This window comes from Eurypyga helias, unplaced genomic scaffold, assembly GCF_000690775.1.
Source record: "Eurypyga helias isolate BGI_N326 unplaced genomic scaffold, ASM69077v1 scaffold8828, whole genome shotgun sequence".
NCBI lineage: Eukaryota > Metazoa > Chordata > Aves > Eurypygiformes > Eurypygidae > Eurypyga > Eurypyga helias.
The window spans coordinates 2,942-26,150 of record NW_010267603.1 but is presented as its reverse complement, the minus strand read 5'-3'; the positions used below and the strand labels follow the sequence as shown (position 1 = coordinate 26,150).

The following is a 23,209-nucleotide window of genomic DNA, read 5'->3' as shown; positions in this document are numbered from 1 at the left end:
GAAACACTTGTTGTTACAATGCTTGTTAGAGCATGTAGCTGGTACACTGGCGTTACACAGCTCTGGTGCTGGAGATGTGTCAGAGAGGAGCTCAGCAGAGCGGGCCCTAGGGACAGTTTCCACAACAGAAAGAGTGAAATATTCTATGACAACCTTGAAGGGATTTTCATTTACAGTGGCAGGTAAAAACCGTGGGATTACTGGACCAGGGGTAAAGTAAATGAGACAAGCAAAAACCACACTGTCAGTGGCACAACCTCCCATCTTCTTGATATTTTTGGGTGAAGCTTTATAATCTGCAGGGTCATTTTTACCAAAGCCAAATTAGGAGTAGGGTTGGATGCTTTCTGGGTGGGGGACTTTGCATATACCGGGAATATCAGCCCAATTTTGTCATGTCTGAATGACTCAACTGAATTATGGAAGTTGTGGCTTAAATGCTCCTCTGCTTGACTCTAGACAGCGTTGGGTACTTGAAATAAAACTCCCTTTTTATCAACAGGGGATATCATTCTCCAAAATTCATTCCAAAGACCACACAGATCAAACCCAAGAGAGTCTACCTCTGACAAGCGAGCAGACTGCTTTGGAAAACCAGGAGCTCAAGTAGATTTCCAGAACTCACGACCAGTTGCATTTGCTAGGGTAAAACGTCCTTCCTTTTAGCAAATATGAAATTTGCTTTTGATCGGGGAGAGCACTGAAAATGGATCACGAACCTCTGAAATGAACTCAGGCCTTTCCTTGTGAATAGATTGCTTTGGGAAAAAGCAGATGGATGTCCTGTCCCTGCTTTTTTTACTATCTCTTGGGGGCAGACACATGCTGAGTACTGCCCACCAGGAACTCAGCTAGGGCTCAGTCTTTTGATGTGAGATCTTGCTGTTACTGCTTCTGCTTAATGAATTGAACAAATATTGGTAAAAGGATTAAAATATAAATATGATCTGTGTTATGCACGAGCTGTAAAACTCCTCCTGAGTGAACACCTGGTAAACAAACACGTAGCCCCTTCGGTTTCAGTAGAGATGTCTTGGATTATTGCAACTGAGGATATAGAGGGTTTTATGTAGAAGTGTGTGATGGATCACTGGGAGAATAAGGAGCTTACAGCAAGTTGCTGGGAAGATGGACATGCTGAATTTACATACTCTGCCGTATTACACTGAGAGAAAGAAATGCAGCTACAGGATCATTGTTTCATGTGTATTCACACCAGTTAGCAAAATTGTAGTGGGTTTAAGTGCTGCGTGAACAAGGAGCTTTAACTCTTTGCTAAGATGATGTCATTTCTCCAGGTGCTTTTTCTTTGACATTTCCCATGCTGCCCTCAAAACAAGTGTGTAAAGCTGAGACAGATGGTTTCCCTTTGCAACAAGAAACTCCATGGAAGCAAAGAGAAAGTGAGAGATGATGGGCAGTGGAAATGCATTTACCATTATTGGAGGCAAAGGCCTGTGAGTACATCTGGAGGATTTTGCTGAGCTTTTGTCATCATATTTTCGTGGTAACTTCAATTTGCCAAGAACAGCTCCAGATAATATCTCTAATACCAGTTAAGACAATACAGCAACAACATCTGTGTGAGGAGGAAAAACAAACAAACAAAAAGATTAGCCTTTGCTAGACTTCTTTCTTTCTTTCTGACTGTGGTAGAAGAGAGCTCCACCTGAGGTCTTTCCACTTCAATTCTATGATATGGTAATCCCTGTATGTGAAAGCATCTATGTATCCGGGCACGGGCTCTAGCAGGTGTGTTGCAATTTTATCACACGTTACTGTGCTCACATTGATCCTGCCCTCATCTTCATGGGCAGTAAGGTCTGGACTGCATCTCACGGCTGGCCCCATAGCAGGCTCCTTGAATACAGGAATGGCAGAGGACACTAAGTGATAACTCTGGCATTTTTCTGAGCTAGGCCAGGATGTGTCTCAGACCATCATGAAGACGGTTGACAGAAGCTCTTTCTCATTAGTATAACTCTCTTCACAAAGGATTTTGGTAGGAAGAGCTGAGCAGTATCCCATTGACTTGACCTGTCACAGCAAGTATGTCTCCTTGCTGAAGACTTTAACTAACACCTGTAGTTATGTTCAGAGTTGACACATAGGATACCTGAAACACTGACCCTCTAAAATTTAATAACCCACTTCCTGAGATTTGAGAGAGTTCAATTTGTTGTCGTTTAAGAGAATTTGCGGGAGCTATACACTAAAGAAAGAGCTGTTGATTTACCTTCAGCCCTTTATTCTTTCACATACACTGCTAATTTCTGGGCTGCAGAAGCACACATTTCTATAGACAAGTTTACAAATACACTCAGTGTGACAGATTCAGAAAGGTGGAGGGCAGGAATGGCAAATAAAAGTGGAATGCTTGTGGAAGGCAGAAAGAAAGAGTGAATTTATTTGGCTCACCCCTACCTAAAGTTATGATTTAAATGGTATAAATAAATTTTAGAATTAAGTGTATGCATACATATCTCATACATTCTTATCTCTACTGATTAGTTATTCTGATGCTCTTTACACACTTCTCTCTTCTCACTGGTGGTGTTTTTTCTTGTTTTGGTTGGTTGTTGGTTTTTTGGGGGGGGAGGGTTGTTGGGTTGGAGGGTTGTTTTTTTTTCGGGTTTATATTTGCAGTTCTATATCCCTTGTTGTTAAGATTTCCTTCCTTGGTGCCTCTGGTTGTTGTAAAGTGGTAATGAGTAATATTCTGGGACAAACCTTATTGAGCCAGGTCAAATCTCCAAAATTTAATGTACTGTCACTCACCAATTGCATTTGTAATATTGTGACATTCTCATACTTGGTTGAGTTCCTCAGATTAATAGAAATTGGTTTACCTTAGTTATAGGCTGTGATTTCATCTGTAAATTACACACAGTCGCAGAATGATTGTGGTTGGAAGGGACCTCTGGTGGTCTTTTGGTCAAAACCCCCTCTTCAAGCAAGACTACTCAGAGACAGTTGCCCAGGACTGTGTGAAGATGTTTTTTTACTATCTCTGAGGATGGAGACTCCTGCTTGGTCACCCTCACAGTGAAAAGGTGACCAAGATGTATGATGTTTAAAGACAATGTCCTGTGTTTCAGTCTGTGCACATTCCCTCTTGTTCTGTCACTAGGCACCACTGAAAAGAGCCTGGTTCCATCCTCTTTGCATCCTCCATTCAGATACGTTGATTTTTAATTCAGAAAATGAAAGAAAAAAATAATTAAATTCTTCCTGTCCTTTCTTTGTGAAGCAGCATACAGCCTTGCAGGGAGCTCATGAGTGCCTGCTTGGATACTGAATTTCTAATACTGTGTCCTGTTTTGGTTTTCAGATGGGCCCATCTTTTGGTAACTCCACCTTCCAGTCCAAAATAACAGCATCAGCTGATATTGTTGTTGGAATATGTTATATGGTATTGGGTAAGTATGATTTCATGGTATAGAGTTTAGGCCCTATTTGATGGGGCAAGGAGACTTGATTGTGAAAGCAAAGGGTGGGGCTATGCTGTTATAGAGGAGGCAAATTTATCCTCCATAGCCCTGGTCTGACTAAGGAGAAAAACCCAGATCCAATCCTAAATGTACTGGTCAGTGTAACCATGAGCCAGAGGCCAGGAAAGGAAAGCCAGACATCTGTGAGAGCGATGGCCACCCTCATGCAGTGCAGTCACTAGGCAGAGATGATGTCTGGTGCTTCAGAAGGTGGTGAAAAACATAGCAGCCAAATGAATGTCCTAAGAGTTTTCCTTCCCTAAGGCAACCAATACTAGCCATGAGGTAAATACAGCACCAACAGAGAGTTAACATGTGTCTTTAGTCCTGTCAATGAATATTTGCATCCTAATGGCTTCATAGATTACTATATATTTCGATGTGTTTTCTCAACATTTTGATTGAAAAATTTAAATGAATGTAAGGCCTATATATTTTAGAGTGCAGCTGTATATGGATAGCTGAGTTTGAGAGGAGATGTATAGCCTGGCTGGTCAATCCATATCAATTTAGAGGCATGTTCCTGCAGTATTTGTACTTCTGAATTTGTAGAAATAAATACTAGCTATGATGACAGCACATGAATCCCGTGCAGGAAAAAAAAAAAAGGGATGGCTGTGAAAGTATCTTTTTGTTCATATTCTGTGTTTCTCTGCAGGAATATGCTCCTTGTGTGGGAACAGTATTCTCCTATATGTCTCCTACAAGAAAAAGAATTTGCTGAAACCAGCAGAATACTTCATTATTAACCTCGCCATCAGTGACCTTGGTATGACTCTGACATTGTACCCTCTAGCTGTAACCTCCAGCCTTTCACACAGGTTTGTTCACTATGCACATGATATTTAACATCCCCTCTGCAGGCTCTGGAGGTCTGTATCAGTGATGAAGACCACATCACTGGCACTTTGCTTGTCATAAAAGTGGGAGTTAATTAGAGGGATTGAGAGAATCATGCTCTGTTACAGAAGTTTTATGAGCTGCTGGTGTTATTTAGTGTTTGTGTCTACTAGAGGTTACTATCATTTTGATCTATTCAGGGCTGAGAAGATTTTGTTCCTAACATCCCCTTCCTACTACATTTATCCTTTGTGGGTAGTATTATTCAAGTGATGGTAAAATACTTCATTATTTTTTCAGTTGGACAATGCAAATTGTTGCCATAAAAAGAAAGCCCTGAATTTCCTTATAATCTCCAAAAGCAGTGGTAGTGATGATGCATGGAAATGCATTACTCTGGATTAATTTTTGGGCCAACACTCTGAATTTGGAACTTTCTCCTTCTCCACTTCTCTTTATCCCCATGAATTCCCCTCATATCATTGTGCAAGATCTATTTTTTGTGATCTTTCTTCTTTTAAAGTTTGGGAGGCTTAGGAGGCTCATTACTAGGCCTCAGGTAGTATTTGTGCAACCTAGGCAGTATGAAAGTATTTGGAACAGGGAACTAGATAGAAAAGGTGAAGAATGATCAGAACTGACTGCCAGGAGTTGTTCTGCAGGGTGTGGGATAGGATAGTATCGGTAATATTTTGGTCTATCCCAGTGGGTTGCAGAATGTCCTGCAACTGATTCCTCTCATGTAATCAGCCTCAAGTTGCAGCAGTGGAAGTTTAGATTGGATACTAGGAAAAAAAATCTTCACTGAAAATATTATCAAGCGTTGGAACAGGTTGCCCAGGGAAGTGGTTGAGTCACCTCACCCTGGAGGTATTTAAATGACATGTGGCACTCAGGGACATGGTTTAGTCATTGGCAGTGTTAGACTTATGGTTGGACTCAATGATCTTGAAGGTCTTTTCCAACCTAAATGATTCTATGTGACTATGCAGGGCTGATTTGAACTCCCAAAATACTTTACTAAGAAAACTATGAAGTTCTGTAAAATGCTGAAGATTGTGAGAAAGTAAAGCATTGCTAACTGGATGGAGGCATCATCAAGGTAGTCTATAAAACCTGAAAGAATTAAAAAAAATTAAATTAGTTACTAGAACTAGGTTTTCCTATGAGAGAATGAGTTGAAAATAGCAGTGGAATCAGAATCATTAAATAGTTAATGCGTGGCATGCTGAGAAAAAGAGAAATGTGGAAGAACTGCCATGGCAATATGTGTGTTGGTGACCAAGACACATAAACCAAATATTGATGTGAAGGCAGCTAAACAGGAAAAAAGGGAGAAATGGCCTTGTGTTTAAGAATGGAAATTTAGTTGTCATAGAAGTGATATTCATTGTAGTCCCCATAGGGAATTAGGTGTCTAATCAGGTGGCTGAACCCAGGTAGCATCCAGCAAGAGCTCCCGCTGTCCCTCTCCAAGAGGTGTCTGGTCCAGCTGCTGGTGTCGTACTAGCTACTTCTATAGCAGCAATTGAAGCTCCATGGCTTCCAGCACATGGAGCTGGATTTGCACTCACTTTAGCACATTTAGCATGTTTTAGCCCAGCACTGACTTACTGGCAGTGTCTCAGCAGAGACATGAGTTGCTGTGGCTCAGCTCCTGCTGACTGCCCCAGAGTGGGAAATACTGTGGCCTTTCTGATCTGCACTGTCCTTCTCAAAGCCTCAAGACTGTGAGGTGAAGGGAAATGGGAGAACGAGCTGTTCTAAATTGTGTATTGCCAAAGTCCAAGCTTTATTTTAGTCAGAATTTAATACGAAATGTATTTATATTCCTTCTATTTTTAATTTCTCTATGCATTCCTTAACACAGTAGAAAAAACTTTACCTACAAGTTAAAATATCTTCCTGGATTTGATATATGTGTGCCAGTACAGACCTAAAAGGTAGAGTCATGTGTGGAACACTTAAGGATTTTCTCCATGTTCAGCTGAATATTTGTTTAGAGAGAGACTGGTGGTGGATCAGAGTCACATCACAGTGTGTAATGTAGAGATCCAAACCCTATTGTAATGCATGTTTAACAATGTAATTAAGTAGAATATATTTAATAAAAGAGATAGAGGGTGCCTCACCCAACATAACCTCTGGGTCTTCTTTGCAGAAGTGAAATCACAGTGAAAAGATTATATTTGGTTTGATGTGAAAAAAAAACAAAACCAAACCCTCTCTCTGTCCTTCTCCCATCTAGTTTTCTCTCATTTTGGAATAGAAATTAAAAATAAGAGAAAAAAATCCAGTAATTACTCACTTTTAACACATTGCTTTCTGTGTTGAAATATTACTGGACATATTGAGTAATGGAGATGATGTCTTCAAAATGTAGCATGGGGCTTTCCATAACTGCTACTGCAAATCATGCAGGTGCCCGAATAGAAAGGGAGGAGGTATAGTGATTCAGATCAAATTTTTGTTCCTCTGGAGAACCTTCACAAGTGAATGCGTTTGTTTTGATGAAAACTAGTTTTAAGAATATGCATAAAGATTGAAGAAGTAATAATAAGCAATATTAATTTAAAACCTAGGTCTACTACTGACAAGCTTTTTGATTTTTTCTGGATTATTAAGATATACTGCTTTGTTTTATAACGATTACTTAAATGTGAATCATAAAAATAAAGCAGAACATGATTACTGTCTCTGTTTTTGAAATGAGAATATCTTTCGTAGTTGATCATTGACAAAAAAATAGTTTAATCAAGCAGTTTTATTGATTTTTTGAGGCTACAACTTTTTAAGGTATATTTGGTATCTTTAAGGTATATTTTTATCGCTTAGTATTACATTTAAGAAAGGATAGCATCTAAGAATTAACTTTCTTGCTTATTTGCCAGGTGGCTGTATGGGAAACAGATTTGCTTGTTCTATGCATTTTGTGGGGTGCTGTTTGGGATCTGCAGTCTCTCATCATTGACATTACTGAGCACTGTGTGCTGCCTCAAAATTTGTTTTCCAGCCTATGGTAAGCTAATGTTTCTGCCTTAAGTTACTCAATTTTTCATGTCATCATAGACCCCCTTTTTTGGGTTGTATATCCTAGAGGGTATTTTTATAGAAGAGCTCTTGTACATCCAGTCAAACATTTCTGTGATCATTGATAATTAACTATAGGTCTAGATGTATGCAACTGATTACTTATAAACTCTTTTAAGTCAGAGTGATAATTTGGAAACATGGAATAAGAGTTCTGATCTGGAAGCAAGGCTAGAGTGAATAAACTATTTTTTTCCAGAGTTTATTTCTACATTTTGATAGAAAATTGTTAATACAGAGTTATGTCATGCTGAGTATCCTAGATGTATCAGAGAATTCAGCTGCCTAATATTTTTTGCAAATTGTTGCGAACCATGACCTATTCTTACAAACCTTCAACATGCTATGATATTTTGAACAGCTGTTAAAGTTACCCTTCTGACTTACCCTGTTTAGCTTGGAGAAGAGGAGGCTGAGGGGAATCTTATCACTGCTTATAAATACCTAAAGGTGTAAAGGTGTCCGGAAGATGGGGTCAGGCTCTTCTCAGTGGTGTCCAGTGACAGGACTAGGGGCAATGGCCATAAACTGGAAAAGAGAAGGTTCAACCTGAACATGAGGAAACCCTTCTTCCCTGTGAGGGTGACAGAGCACTGAACAGGCTGCCCAGGGAGGTGGTGGAGTCTCCTTCCCTGGAGACTTTCAAAAGCCGCCTGGGCTTGTTCCTGTGTGATCTACTCTAGGTGATCCTGCTCTGGCAGGGGGGTTGGACGAGATGATCTCTAGGGGTCCTTTCCACCCCCTTCCACTCTGTGAATCTGTGCTCAGCTGCCTGCATATTGGAAACTCCATTCAGACATGTCAACTATGCTGATCCTCACTGATTGTTTTGTGTCTTCCAGGAAACAGGTTCAAGAGAGAACATGGGCAAATCTTGATAGTCTGTGCTTGGACTTATGCAGCAGTTTTTGCCTGTTCTCCCCTAGCTCACTGGGGAGAATACGGAGCAGAGCCCTATGGCACAGCCTGCTGCATTGACTGGCGTTCCACCAATGTAAATGCCGTGGCCATGTCTTACATCATTGTCCTCTTTGTTTTCTGTTTTATTCTCCCTTGTGGAGTAATTGTCACTTCCTACTCTCTTATTCTGGTAACTATGAAAGAATCCAGGAAAGCAGTGGAACAGCATGTCTCCGGCCCTGCCAGGATGAGCAACGCACAAACCATTGCTGTCAAGGTATTTGAAAGTTAGTCTCCAGCAAGGCATTTTGGCACAGCTAGACAGCACAATTTAAGGACCAAGAAAGTTCCTGAGAAGGGAATAAAGATGGAAAAGAAAATTGGCCTTTACTGTATTTTCATTTCCAACAACAGTATTGTCTTGTGCAGATTCGCTGCATGGCAATTAGTTGCTAAACATACAAACAGTAGCTGTGTCATTTCTGAAGGGTGATAATTAAGTTTACAGAAATTAATTATTTTTAAAAATTAAGATTTCAGACTTTTGATCAAAAGGGAGGTTAAAAACTGGAGTACTGTGTAGAAGTGAGTTTGGGTCTCATGCTCTTGAAGCATTGCTTATGAAAGCCAGTCTGGCTTTGAGTGAGTGAATTCTGTTTGCCCAACTACAGACATCTGGGGAAATCCAGGCTTAAAATTTTTATGATTAAAGATTTTAAATAGTTCTGTAGAGATCCAATTCTCTTGTTTATAACTGAACAAATGACAAAAGTCACAGAAAAGTGTATTTTTGTAAATACTTTTTGAACCAAAACCCCTGAAGGTTTGTGTTTCACTAGATTAAACAGTAATATTAAACCTGTGGTTACAGTATTTGTCATGGAAATTGCTTCCTGCTGCCAAACTATGTCCCTATCCTTTCCAGGAGAGCAGCATCTTTTTTTTTAGTATATCAAAAAATAAGAAGAGGAACTTTGCAGCTGAGTGTTAGCTCTTGACTCCTTTAATTACCTCCAGTGAAAAAATCTTAGGTTTTTTCATGATTTCAATGAATCATTCTCTCATTTTTTTCTAGTTATTTGTTTGTCATGTCCTTCTAAGTATCTTCTTCATCACTTTTCAGTTTTCTGTTTGGAGTCATCTTTGGTCTTTATCTTCTCTTTCTGTCCAGGAATATGAACATTCTCATTTGCAAATGCAATTGGATATCTCAGAGATCTGCTTCGGTATAGATGATCTGCTTTCTCTTTTTCATGCTAACAAACTTGGTCTGCTCTCATATCTTCCTCACTCCAAGAAGTTTAAGAACTGAAGTGTCATGTCCATGTCTTACCTATTCCTTCTTTGTCATAACTCTTAGATGGAACATTTGCCAGCTGAAGCTCTTCAGTGTATTTTTGCCCCACTCCTGGATATTCAGTAGACATTCATTTTCTTAAGTCTTTCATTTGACTACCAGATATCATCCTTTAACACTTCCATTAACTTCTAAAACTCCTTATAGCTTGTCCTAAGTGACTTCTATACTCCTGTTCAGCGAGACCAAGATGCTGTTTATACTGTATGCTCATAAGACTTAGAAATGTGCATGCATGTTCAATGCTACTTCTCATTCTTAGGAGTTCCTTCTAATAAACACCAAAACCAATTTCTCCTCAAAGCTTCCTTTGTGCTGTTAACACAAAATTCACGCTGGTATATCATACAGGTTGATATTGGTTGCGCTGCTGGAACAGTAGGAAAAGTGCTTATCATGTACCGACAAGTATCTCTTCTTTTTATTCCCTGATTTTTTTTTCCCCTCAGAATTGCTCTTATCTTCACTGTTAGACTGTAAACTCTTTGAGACACTTTGAGACTGCTTATCATCTTCAGAGAATCTCACCCTAGAAGAATAATAATACAGAAGCCAAATAATTATACAGGATAATCCCTTGGAGATGTCTGCTAAGAGGATGGTACAAGTCAAACTCATAAAAGCAAAGGAGAGACAGACTTTATTTTTTTTCTTTTCCTTAAGAAACTTTGCTAAACACCCCAAATATGTCAATTTTGTGGTGTACTTGGAATGATTATTCGGTGAACTGTAATTTTTCCTGCTGGATTTGTGTCGCAATACAACTTACCTGGTAGTGCCTGCCAAATTAGTGACAATTTAAAGCCTATTCTTCCTCTGGCATTTTCCATCCTGCCTCTGACATTAGGTCACTGTAACTTGGGAGTCCTGGTCAGGTTTGAATCGTGTCTCTAAAGTCTTATCCAGCTTCAGCTGAATTTCTTGGACATTGCTTCAGTCTTGAAAAGCTAAATCCAGAAAACTACTTGGGCATTTAAAATGAGATTTAAACACGAGTCCAGCTAAACCCAGAAATACCGTTATAGAAGCTCTTGCCTGGTGGCTGCCTATGCATCAAGGCTCCAAGAAAATGCCACAGGTTCCTCTGTAAGTGTAAAGGAATCCCAATTACCTGCAGTTTGCTTTAATTTGTATTGCCCTACTCACTAAGGGGCTATCTCTTTTCTAAAACATATTAATAAAACCAGGCCATAGCATTCAATTTTAGGCTTACTGTAGTCTATTTGTTTATTGGTAATTGAATATTTTTATTAAAAAAATGACAATAAAATACAGATAGCATTCATTATCCTTAATCTACTTCTTATGTTATGATATCTGTCTGTGGTGGGTTTGGTGTTTTTTTTTTTTTTTTTTCTGTGCTATTTCAGAACGACAATAGCAAGACTTTTAGAAAATGTAACGGGAGCTGTATAGTGCTGTTATTAGTGTTTTTATGCTTGTGAATTTGCATGGTTGGCTAATTGCTGATATTGCTTTTATTATTGTATTGTGCCATAAAAATCAATTATAGTGCATACAGAGGATGGTAGTGTTCTCATGTGATCTCTTCCCAGGTGCATGTGTTTGCCAGCTTCTGGAGAAAACTTGCTTTGAGTATATAGATAAGACAGATAAATATTATAAATGGAAGTAGAGATGTAGAAAATTGCTACTTCACAAGGAGTTCCTTGGGATTAGGCCATTTTAGAAACACATCTTAGTTCCCCCTAGATGTTGCAGGAGCAAAACCTCCATGAGTGTAGCTTCATGTCTCATCAAATATTTGTCCAATTACCACCTCTGGATTGTCTGCAATACATTCATTTTAAATCATGGGGTATAAGCCTTTGGCCTGGGACTTCGTGTTCAGTTTTCGTTCCAATTCAGACTTCATGTATAACCTTGGACAAAACTCCTGGTACTCAACTTGTATTTCTTTATGGCTGTAAACTGTGACACCTCTGAAGTACCTGATTTAAAACACTGAAGTATCATTTGGCTGAAAAGGAGAAGGTTGAATAATTCCCATCTCTCTTCTAACACTGTTTATTGAAGTAACTGGCTTTGTTCATTTTGGGAATGCAATGATTTCCAGAGAAACAACACAAATCTACACACCATGGAGGTTAATTGGTCTTAAATTTGGTTTCTACAATGCATGGACATAGTACTTTGGGTTTTTTTTAATCCTCATTAAATTATTTTTTGTTAAATTAATAGAAATGTTACCATGGACATTAATGAAGAATGTCACTCTGCTCTGAAACTGGGAGTATTTCATATCTACCGCTACAAGCAATCTTGAAAGTTGTGACTAATTATGGGTAGGAATATCTATGAGCATAATAGGGAATATAGCATAAATCAAATTGAATAAAGGATACTCTTCAAAGAAGACCTACAGTTTAGAATACGAGATGCTAAGACTCAATAATTCATTGTAATGGGTAAATCTACACCTGAAGTAAAAGAAGAATTAGAGCTGTTACAGGCCTTTCTGGATTTTTTTCCACCTTAAACACATGCTTTAGTTGTAAGGTGAAGCAGCATGGTGATTTGCTGCAGGCATTTCAAAGTTGTTTGGCTGTTTGGGGGTTAGTGGTCAGTGTGATGTTTCTAAATGTGTGTGAAGGGCGAGAATCTGCCTGAAGACACAAACAGTCTTAATGCCAAATTTGTGCTATTGACTTTATAATATTTGTTGACTTGAGGTGGAGGCAATGAGCTTTTGGCAAGTGCAGAAGAATCTGACTGATGAAGAACACACTGAATGTGTTTTACTGTCAAGGCTTGTTATTGAAGAATACAGATGTCATTTGTGGAGGATGTGAAACTGAGCTTTTGTTACTTTAATGCAGATAATCATATTTATGAATGACTTTTACTTTTGTTTAACATAAGCATTTATAATAGTGAAATGTGAAAGAAGTTCTTTTCAATTCCTGTGTGAGCATGGCTCAGATCAGAAAAACTCTTCCCTTAAGCTTTAGACCTTTCGGGAAAGTTGCCTTCATTTTTGTGTGCTCTCATTTTACTAGTTCATTTATAGTGATCACTGCTACACATCAGAAAACCCTTGGATTTCCAAATGTGCAGATCTTATGAAGTTGCCAGGCATCTTGGGCAAAAGTACAATTTGTTTTTCTTTAAATCTGGAAAAGGTTTATGGATGAAAAAGAGGACAGATCAAGGGTGTGAGACAGCCCCTAGTCATCCCAAGTTCATCAGACTTCTGTTACAGCCTGATGAATATCATTTTAGTGCCTTTCCTCCCATCGTTGGAATAATATCATCGGTTGCTTTTCAGACTTTGCCATCATTAGTTTGGAATATTTTGCAAGATACAATTGCAATATGCCTTGACTTTACAGGTCAGTAAACTACAAGTCTGCAGAGTGTTTAAAGGGCTAGTTTCATGACTTCTATGCACCGTGAAACTCTGCAAGATGGGAAATTATGAAAATATTTATCTTATGATAATATGGACTCACTTTAAAAACAATAGGCAACTACCAAAAAATTGTGGGCAGTAGCAATTAGCATTAAAAAATATTTTATGCCATGCTTTAGCAAAACAGTTGAGGAAGAACTACGTTCACCTTGCACAAATCTTAGGACATCCCAGGACAAGGTCTTAAATCTCACTGTATCTGCTCATCTTAGTGCTCAGCATGTACAGTATTCACTATGTACAAAAGAATACTTGAAAAAGATAATGCCAGATTGCTTAAAAAAATGCTGCCAAAGGTCTGTTCCAAGGTCTTGAGAGCACAGTAATCATTGGAAAGGGACCCATTGACTTGTTTTGGCGTAGACACCCATATCAATCAGGTGGGCTTTTTTCTGAACTGTGGTAGTGTAACAGTATTTTACTGTTATTACTTTTTCTTTATTATATTGTTCTTTGTTGAATGAAGGGAGAAGTAAAATCCATGACAAATTCTCAAAGCTTAGTCTGTGAATTTCCTTTTTATTTTTACTTCTTCTTTTATTTTAGTAATGTATTGGCTTATTATTTTGCAGAAAAACAAAGTGGAGTTTGTAATAGTCCCTTGAGGCATAAAAATCAGTGGAATTAATTTGCTGCTTATAAGCATGCATTTGGACTAAATCTTACAGATTTTTAAAATAGTTGCACTTAGCCTGTCAGAAACAACTTGTAGGAAAACCTTTCTGTTCTCAGAAGAACAGCTTCAGCTATAGCAATTCCTTTAAAAGTGAAAGGAAAGAAGAAAGTGCCATTTTATTGACTTTGTCATAGCCTTAACTAATTACTTTCTGAGAGCACATTTCTCCTCCTTTGCAGCCTCTGGGAACCAAGAATCCTTTAAGGCTCTGCTGCAATAAGCATATCTCGTAAATAAATTGAAAAATAAAGCATTTTGTGCTCTTTTACAAACAAAGATGAGTTTGGCTGCAAAAGTAAACAAAATGTTCTGCAGAAGAGACAAATGATGGACCATATATGATTCACAGGAAGGGCAACATGCAGTCCTCTTGATTTAAATAACAGTCTCAGGAAGGTTTGATCCTTTAAATTCATTAATGCTCAAGGCTACTTATTCAACAACTTTTTGCAATATACTTAAGAAGCAGAAAATTTACTTTTAACTTTCTATTTTAAACTCTCTTTATTATTACAATGAACTGTCCTTTAATAATAATTTTGCACCAGAAACATCTGCACACTGGCAAAGATCTCTGTTGTACACAGAGATACTTAAAGGCATGCAAGATGCTGAATATATTGAAACTCTGCTTCTCTGCCTATTCCTAGTGTTGGCCTCAGGCGTGTTGGATGGACTATCCCTGACAGCACATGGGTTTACCTCGCCTGTGCCTACAGGCTACAATCATTCTGCCTTTTGTAAAAGGGGCACAGGGTTTTACAACAACAAAAGTATCTTCCCTGAACTTGACCAAAATCTCTCCTTATATAACTCTCATAATATAGTATCAAATTTTGTGAATATTTCTGGAAAATATTATTCTTCCATAGATGAAGCTTTTAAACATTGAAGTTGGCTGCTACATTGAAGCTACTGCATTATGTCTGGAGACCTAAACAGAAGTTCTTCAGGCTGGTTGGAGACCTGCAGCTCATACTGATTCAGTGGAATTAGCAGATAATTGAAACACATATAGCTGTGGAGTCTGAAATTGTAGGCATGCACTGGAATGGTGACATGTGCTGAGCTGTAGATGCTAATGATTGAATGATTTGAAGCATCTACATGTTTTCCATTAAAGCTTGCTAAAATTACACACTACGTGACAGATACATAGATAATTCCATATTTATATATTTTATAATTAAAAAACAAACCCAGTATGTAGTTATTACACTGTTAGCTAAACATGGGTCCTTTGCTTCTGTCAACAGCTAAGGCTTGTTTGAGTCTAAGTGAAAGAACTGACATACACCAGTTGAACATCTAACTGCAAATACGACTTAATATTGCAAGTGTGGACATCTCAACTTTTTCTTTTTGCCTCTAATGTAAAAGTATGCTCTGCAACTTGTGTTCCTTGTTATGAAGTTCCTCTTATAGACTAGAATGTTTTCCCCAAGTTCCAGTTAAATCATAATTCCCCATGAGAGACTTTTTACTGTAAATTTATGACCAGTGTCAGCCACTGTTGTATTTGGTATGTGAAAAATACCCTTGTGCTGGATTTACAGGTACAAAGAATTTTTTTTTTAATAGAATCATAGCATCATTGGAAGGTTAGGTGGGCTGTCAGGTATAAAGAAGGAATAGAATCACAGAATCATAGAATCATAGAATGGTTTGGGTTGGAAGGGACCTTAAAGACCATCTAGTTCCAACCCCCCTGCCATGGGCAGGGACACCTTCCACTAAACCAGGTTGCCCAACGCATCATCCATCCTGGCCTTGAGCACTTCCAGGGATGGGGCATCTGCAGCTTCTCTGGGCAACCCCTTCCTGTCCTTCACCCTGCTCTCTGAATATTTTTTTTCCTGATATCCAATCTAAATCTATCCTCTTCTGGTTTAAAGCCATTACCCCTTGTCCTGTCGCTACAGGTTCTTCTAAAAAGTCCTTTGTGGGGCGGGGGCCCCCTGCCATAGGGTCCCCCCGGAGCCTTCTCTTCTCCAGGCTGAACAAGCCCAACTCTCTCAGCCTCTCTTCAGTGGAGAGGTGCTCCAGCCCTCTGATCATCTTTGTGGCCTTCCTATGGACTTGCTTCAATTTGTCCATGTTCTTCTTATGTCGGAGGCCTCAGAGCTGGACACAGCACTCCAGGTGGGATCTCAGAAGAGTGGAGTAGAGGGGGAGAATCCCCTCCCTCGACCTGCTGGCCACACTTCTCTGGATACAGCCCAGGATACGGTTGGCTTTCTGGGCTGCCAGCGCACACTGCCGGCTCATGTCCAGCTTTTCATCTACCAGTACCTTCTCCTCAGGGCTGCTCTCAATTCATCACATCTATTTTAGACATATATCTTTGAATGATACTACTTGCTTTCAGGTGATATGTCTCTTTCCTTTGGCATTGTAAAGAACTTAAACTGTATTAGATTTAACATGTAAGTTTTTGGATGGGCAGCAAGCCCTCCTTGCTGTAAAAACTGTATTGATTTAATTTGGGAAATTGGCTGAGAGCTCCTTGAAAATATGAAAATATATGGAAATAAAGAGAAAAATTAAGTTCACCCAATCTTGTGGGTTTGCCTCTTCGTCATTTCTTAGCTAGTCTAATTCTGTTGAAATACCTTGTTTCTCAGTTCTGCCAAATCACTTTAACTTTGCACTTCATGTGATCTCAAACAGGTTAGAGGTCTCAGTCGTTATCTCCCATAAATGAGAAATTTCGCCTATGCCACTATCATTATATCTTTCTAGAGACATACACGAACTCATGGACAGATTTTAGCCTAATAGAGAAACCAGTTAAGTGCCACAGACATTGCTCATAAAACTTGTGGTATATATTGCTTGGCAATCACCATGCATTTCTTCTTGCAAAATAAAATTTGTGAGACTATTAAACTTAGGGAGAAAATAATACCATTTAGAAGAGCTCTCCACAACTTAAAAGAGTCTAACGCGTGTTCCTCTGGTGTTAGTGCTCAGGGCCTCTTTCATTCTCACTCTGAACACGATGTCATATTACCCAGTATAAAACACCATGATTTTTGCAACCTTGAATCTATAGCCGGAGGTCCACTGAGAAAAGGGGTGGATATGCAGTTAGCTGAGCCAGTGAGCAGCTCTGTGCTCCCCCTTGCAGAGGGCAGCTCAGGCAGGTAGCACAGTTACCAACTGAAAACAAAAGTTCTTTCTTTAACTATTTTTTCCTGTTCCCTTGGATCCAATACTATTCTATATTGAATGGATTCTGTACTGTATTCCTCATATGGAAATACACTTTTTTTTTTACAAAAATGGACTTGTGAAGCTTCTTCTAGAGCAAGAATATACTTGTTTCTGTTTTTGAAATGTATGTGCGCTTCAGTTCTCAGCAGTGCTTAGAACAATGCCCAGAAACTTAGTCTTCCTATACATGCAGATGCTTGAGCTTGCATTTTATATATCTTTGTGATAATTTATAGACAAAAAAACCACTTTTTTTTTTTAATGCCTATCAAAGCTTTCTTGATAGGGTTTACTAGGACAAACAATTGTGCAGTAGGCGTTAACTTGAATTAATGAATTTGATTCACCTTCAGCATTAATCTGTTTTTTTTTGCTGTCAGATGTCCATGTGTGGCTCCAGTTAAGCACCAACAATAAAATTACAGAGAACATTCTGTAGCCATGAAAATCAGTATTACTCATGAAATAGACAATAGATAGGAACGGCTTTGCAATCCACACAAGCGTTTCCCCAGAATTATATTGTTTCCATGAGGTTGGCTTTGTTTTAGGTCCAAAAAGAGTTTTTATAACACTTTAGTGAAGAGGAAGAGAAATGTAGGAGATACATTTTAACTCTGAAGTTTCAGGCAAAACTAGGTTTCAGAGAGAAGTAAGTTGCTAGACTAAACACGCGTTTGGAGAACAGTTGAGGTCTAATGGAAGGCTTGGGGAATTGTTAACAAGAGGATCAGTCAGGTGGTATTTTTATGCATATACTATTTTGGTGGCTATGTTTCTCATGCAGTTTTTTAACTCAATGTTTTCTCTTTTTCTCTGCAAGCTAAGTGTTGCTGTGTGCATTGGATTTTTTGCTGCCTGGAGCCCTTATGCTATCATTGCCATGTGGGCAGCTTTTGGATCGATAGATAAGATTCCTCCATTAGCCTTTGCTGTGCCAGCCGTCTTTGCCAAGTCCTCCACACTCTACAATCCAGTTATCTATCTCCTCCTGAAGCCCAATTTCCGAAGCGCCATCGCCAAAGATTTCACAGTTCTTCAACACCTATGCATCAGGAGCTGTTTTTGTGTCAAGGCACTGCAGAACTACAGATCAACTTTGAACACCAGCCTGAGAACATTTAAGGGCAAAAATGAATCCAGCTGTAATTCTCTGCCAATTGTGGAAGAATGTTGTTATTTCCCCCGTGAAAAATGCAGTGGTGCTTTTGAATGCTTTCAGAGCTATCCAAAATTCTGCCAGGAGAGGCTAAGTGCTGTGGAATGCCCTCCGCAGGAAGCTGTATCCTTGGAGAGCAACCTCCAAGCAAAAGTGAGACAGGGCAGTAAGAAGTCAGTAAATGTAGTTGTGCGGGGAGAAAAAAGCACCGAAATCGATACCTTGGAAATCACTTTGGAAGCAGTACCCGTCCATCGCACATTTACAGACCTCTAAAACTACTTGCATCAAGGCCTCTGACAGTAATGTTATACTGGATTTATGAATGTAACTTTTTCTAAATAATCCTTATACTACCCCATTTTTCTAGACTGTTTTTCCATTTTCATCTTGCACCCTTCGAAGAGATGCATGCTAGAGTATGGACATGCTATAAATGCTGTATGACTCTCGCCATCCAACATAAGTACATTGTGCTAACTGTGTTTGCATCGTGAACTGTCAAATTCTCTCTGCATTTCGTAACATCCTTTTACTCCATTTTCAATAGAATACACTAAACATTGGGAGATTTTCCATAAAGTGTTGTTATCCTTTCTAGACTATATATATTTTATATTCTATCTGTCCAAAAGAAATAATGTAGAGTTTTCAAAGGACAAGGTCATTCTATTTTAACTGTTATAGCAACTGAAAAGGTAAATGCTAACCAAAATGCCTGTTTTCCAAGAAGTGATGCTGAATGACTGCATGTGTTGCATTTGCTGGGAGTTATAGGTCCCTTTTTTCGCTGCCATGAGATGAACAAGCGGGTTCTAACCTTATTCCATTAAATCAAAATATTTCTGATAAATCAAGATAGTATGTAACTGTTGCTTACATTTTGGTGTAATCTGAGAACATGCCCTATGACATTATTATTTATTATTCCTGGTTTCCTCTATAGGACCTTGCAATTTGAAGGGTAAAGACCTTTCCCTGAAATACCATAAGGAGCAAGAATATCTGTTGGTGTAAACCTCTGAAACCTGTGAAAACTATCCCACGTGAAGATGCCTATCCTCCAGGAATTCTTGAATTTGGCTTACAAGGACCATGCAGCAGAGTAAGAATAGGCACATACCTTCTTTCCTGTGTTCTCAGGCTTCTTTTTTCTCCCCTGGAAGAGGAAGAAAGAGTAAATAAAGGGGTATTGGAGAAAGGGCTTTCCAAATGGTTACTTCTACTGGTTAGGGAGGTTTTGGTTAAACTGCTGCTCTGTTTCCTGGGTTGCCATTAAGAAGGACCATATTCTCTGCTGCTGCAGTGAAAGGGCACGCTGTGTGTGCCAGGCTCTCATTTTGGCCAGGCTACAACCAAAATTACTGTAGCTTTTAATAAAAGTTATTATAGCTTTGTTTTCCAGCTGGCGTTACATTGGACAATAAGGCAACCCTCCCTGCAAAGACTTTGCCACCTTCAGGACCAGTTCATGCTACACTCCCTGGGACAAACTACCAAAGCCTGAAGGGAATACCTCTATCTTTAGAGCGACAATGATTTGGCAGCATCACAATTGAGTTGCTGTTTCTGTAGTGACTTGTAGAAAACGTACCTGACTGCAAAAGCGACAGCCATGTTCAATTCTGTGAAAATCTCCAATGAACGACTTCCAGGGATTTTCGGTTGCTATAGAGTGCATTTTGTCTATTTACTGGGAACATAGAGTTTTCTTCCTGTTTTTAAACTGCTGTCAACACCCTCTCCCTCCTCCACCTCCCCCGCCCCCAGCTTCATTTTATCCTCCATGTTTTTGTATATGAACATCAAATAAGATATATTTTATTGGATTTCCACAGATGCTTATATGTTTAAAATACATGATCTGATGATGACTACAATGTTTACAGGGCATTACAGAAAAGACACCCTCCCCAAGATGAAAAATACTATGTTTCTTCAGGAACTCTGAAAAAGCAATAAGAAAAGACAGCTGGACCTTGAATGCTCAGAAAGTCCTTTCAGTGGGTATTTTGTCCAAGACTTCCCAAGACACATGGGTCAGGAACGCAGCACAAGCAGGAACCTAGTTCTGCAGGGCTGCAATTACTGTGACTAGTGTCTTTCACTTCAGATGAGGTAGGATCAGGCTTTGAGGACCTTTAGGCAATGCTGACCTTTTCAGATGGTGAATCAGTGAAAAATAGGAAGGGAAGCTACGTTCAGGGGTCATCTGGTCCTTCCCGCTCCAAGTCCCATTGACGTCAATGCACAAAGCGGAGTATGTGAATAAATCTCTGGAGGACTCACTGACGAAGGCGTGTGTTTGAGGGGTTTAACTGGCATACCCTTGCAAAGCTTAAAAATGTCACGCTATCAGAAGACAAAAAAAATGATAATCTGTGCCGTGCAGAGGGGCTGCGTGCCCAGCTTCCATACAGATGTTTGAAATCTCAGCCATAACATGCAGCTCTTTGAAACAATCAGAAAAATGTGACTGCTTTTTGAACTCTGCTGCTTGATAGCTAACAATAATACTACAAGAGATGCGATATAAGATGTAAGGGAGAATATTATAAGCTATTACTCTAAACCATAAATAGAAGATATCTACATATGGATGCTAGGAAAATTAGAAAGTTTGGTGTCTCCATGCCTGGATTTATAGTCATGTTCAATTTAGCATTCCCTATAGTGGAAGCCAAGGCTGACTTGCACTAGATGCTACTTTTGGTTTTCAGTGGAAAATATGTGAACATATATTTACACAGTGTCCTTCTGTTAATGTGAAGAAAAAACCCACTGCATCTTTTTAGGTTCCTTCAAACTGGCATTGGATTGCCTGAACCTGGCTGTCAGCTCTGAGTATAGAGTAAAACATTTACATAGAAGGTCACAGTCAACTTTGAGTAGAAAATGCAATGTTTTAAATATGACTGTAGAACCCATGCCAGCTCCTTTTATAATTTAATGGGAGGGACATTGTGCCTTTGCAGAGAATTCCCCATATATTAGACATTAAGAATGACAGTGCACTCAGACCATGTTCCCACTATGCGGGGGAAGGAAATTTTCCATCTTGTGTGGGTAGCTTTTTCTGTAGCAACCACAATCTCCAAGAAACTTTTCAAACCTGCCAGTTTTTGGATTTTCCCATCTGTTCTTCATCAGGGTTAGTCATAAGTGTATGCGTAGATCAAATGCCATCGATTTCAGGGGCTCTTTACTATTATGCATTAATGTCTGGTGAAAGAGTCAAAGGATTATTGGAATTACAAAAAATACTTAAACAAAATATTTGTTTTTAAAGATAAACCAATAAAACGTATTCTTACCTGACAATATTTTTTTTTTTTTTTGCTAACAATATATTTAAGTACACTGAATACAACATTTATGGTGTCAGTGGCAGAAATGGTAAGGCAAACCAGTGAGGTTGTTAAGTGTAGCACAGCATGGAAGATGCGGTGGGCCCTGCCTGCCTTCTATGCTTTTTGAAGGGGAAACAGTGTTTTTCCAAAACTCGGTTCCTCAGAAAGGTCACGGATCTAAGCCTGCTCCTGACCAGAGGGGACCCACAGCCATTCCTGCCTGGTGGGAGGGCTGGTGACGCAGATGGGCACAGCTCACATGCTAGCAGAGAACTTGACTGCACACACATAGCTTAGCTTAGCAAAGGCCTAGTACTCAAGGTGTGCAAAAGAGTCCTCTTTGCTTGGACTGAAGGGATGAAGGGGCTCAGCTGGCTGAGCTGAGGAGTGCAGGGCAGAGCTCTGGGCTGGGGACAGTTAATGCTTGGGCCAGAACAGCAGCAACTGGAAATGTGTTGTGCCTGTGCTTCATGATCACAACACGCTTGCTTCCCCTCTGTATTACCTCTTGCATTCATTTATGGATTTTTCTCACAGAGGATGGTAAGTTTTGAGGTGGGAATTGCTTTCTCCTGTGCATGCAAAGGATTTCAACCCAGGTGGGAGACACCAAGTCTCTTCTTCCTGCCACAGGAGAGCTGAGGAGCTTGCCTGGAGGCAGCATGGAGAGGTTTGGTTTGCTATGTACCCACTGTGGACAGGCAATGTGTGCTGCAGGCTCTTGATACAACGTATTTTGGGAGCATGGCGCTTGCTCTTTAAGGCATTTCATGTGCTGCCAGTGATGTCCTTGTAGTGGAAGGACAGTCTGCCAGAGGTTGTAGAAAGCATGGGAACTAGCTGGCTACATCCCATCTCAGCCAGAAGAGCTGGAAATAGCTCTTCACAACTTTTCTGCCACCTTCTTCCTCCTCCTGCAGCACTTTTCCTCCCTTACACTGTGTCCTTTTCTGCTATGGTCTCCCATTCCTCTCTGCCCTGCTCTTTGCCTTCCCTCAGCTTTCTATTTCTATTCACGATCTTTCTTTCCCTCCTGCCCCCTCCCCAGCACCCCTGGGGAGCTCTGCAGCAGGGACCTGGCACTCTCATTACACCCATCAGAGCAGTAAAAAGCTGTGAGCTGCCCAGTTTCTGTGTGCAATGTCAAACCTTTTTGACTGATGCCTTTTGCTTTTCCAATCGTTATCATATTTGAGCTGGTCTGTGGAGGCCAGAAGCATACGCTATATGTGGTGGAGTTTGTTGGGTTTTAGATTTTTTTTTTTTGCTTGTTGACTCTCTGGCTGTATTTTAGAAAGGTGCCATGAAAGCTTTTCTCTAGCACATCTGTCAAGATGACATGTTCTTGTAATGGTGTTGGAAGGGAGACTGGAAAATACCCATTATGTTTTCCCCTTTAGACAAAAATGCTATCTGTAGAGAGAAATAGTCATGGCATTACAGCAGTACATGCTTCTCATGCTGTGGTCCCTTAGTAGAAAAATATACCTTTTCCTAAAGACAGGTTTTTGACAGAGGACTCGGTGATGTTCCTCCTGTCACATCATGGGTAAAGGACATCTGGAAAGAAAAGCTGAGAAGAGAGACTCTTTGGATAGAAAAGTGATGATTGGCACGCTGCAAGTATAATGCCCCTAGGAAGGCTGGAAATAGACTCTCTGCATGCAATCTTGGTATAAGCAAAGCTGTACTTTGGA

The 23,209-nt window shown here is 39.6% G+C and overlaps 1 protein-coding gene across 1 annotated transcript; it reads left to right on the top strand.

Annotated features, from left to right (window-relative positions):
• Positions 1–3,331: 3,331 nt before the first annotated feature.
• LOC104513974 (opsin-5-like) lies at positions 3,332–18,438 on the top strand. The gene is made up of 5 exons (XM_010157485.1): positions 3,332–3,419; positions 4,150–4,312; positions 7,223–7,350; positions 8,264–8,598; positions 17,827–18,438. Exons 1-5 carry the CDS (start codon positions 3,332–3,334, stop codon positions 18,436–18,438), a joined length of 1,326 nt encoding a protein of 441 aa, XP_010155787.1.
• The last annotated feature ends 4,771 nt before the right edge of the window (positions 18,439–23,209 follow it).

Coding starts and splice junctions, on each gene's coding strand:
- LOC104513974 (XM_010157485.1), top strand. CDS start 3,332: ATGGGCCCATCTTTTGGTAACTCCACCTTCCAGTCCAAAATAACAGCA. Junction 7,351..8,263: donor AATTTGTTTTCCAGCCTATG/GTAAGCTAATGT, acceptor TGTGTCTTCCAG/GAAACAGGTTCAAGAGAGAA. Junction 8,599..17,826: donor CACAAACCATTGCTGTCAAG/GTATTTGAAAGT, acceptor TTTCTCTGCAAG/CTAAGTGTTGCTGTGTGCAT.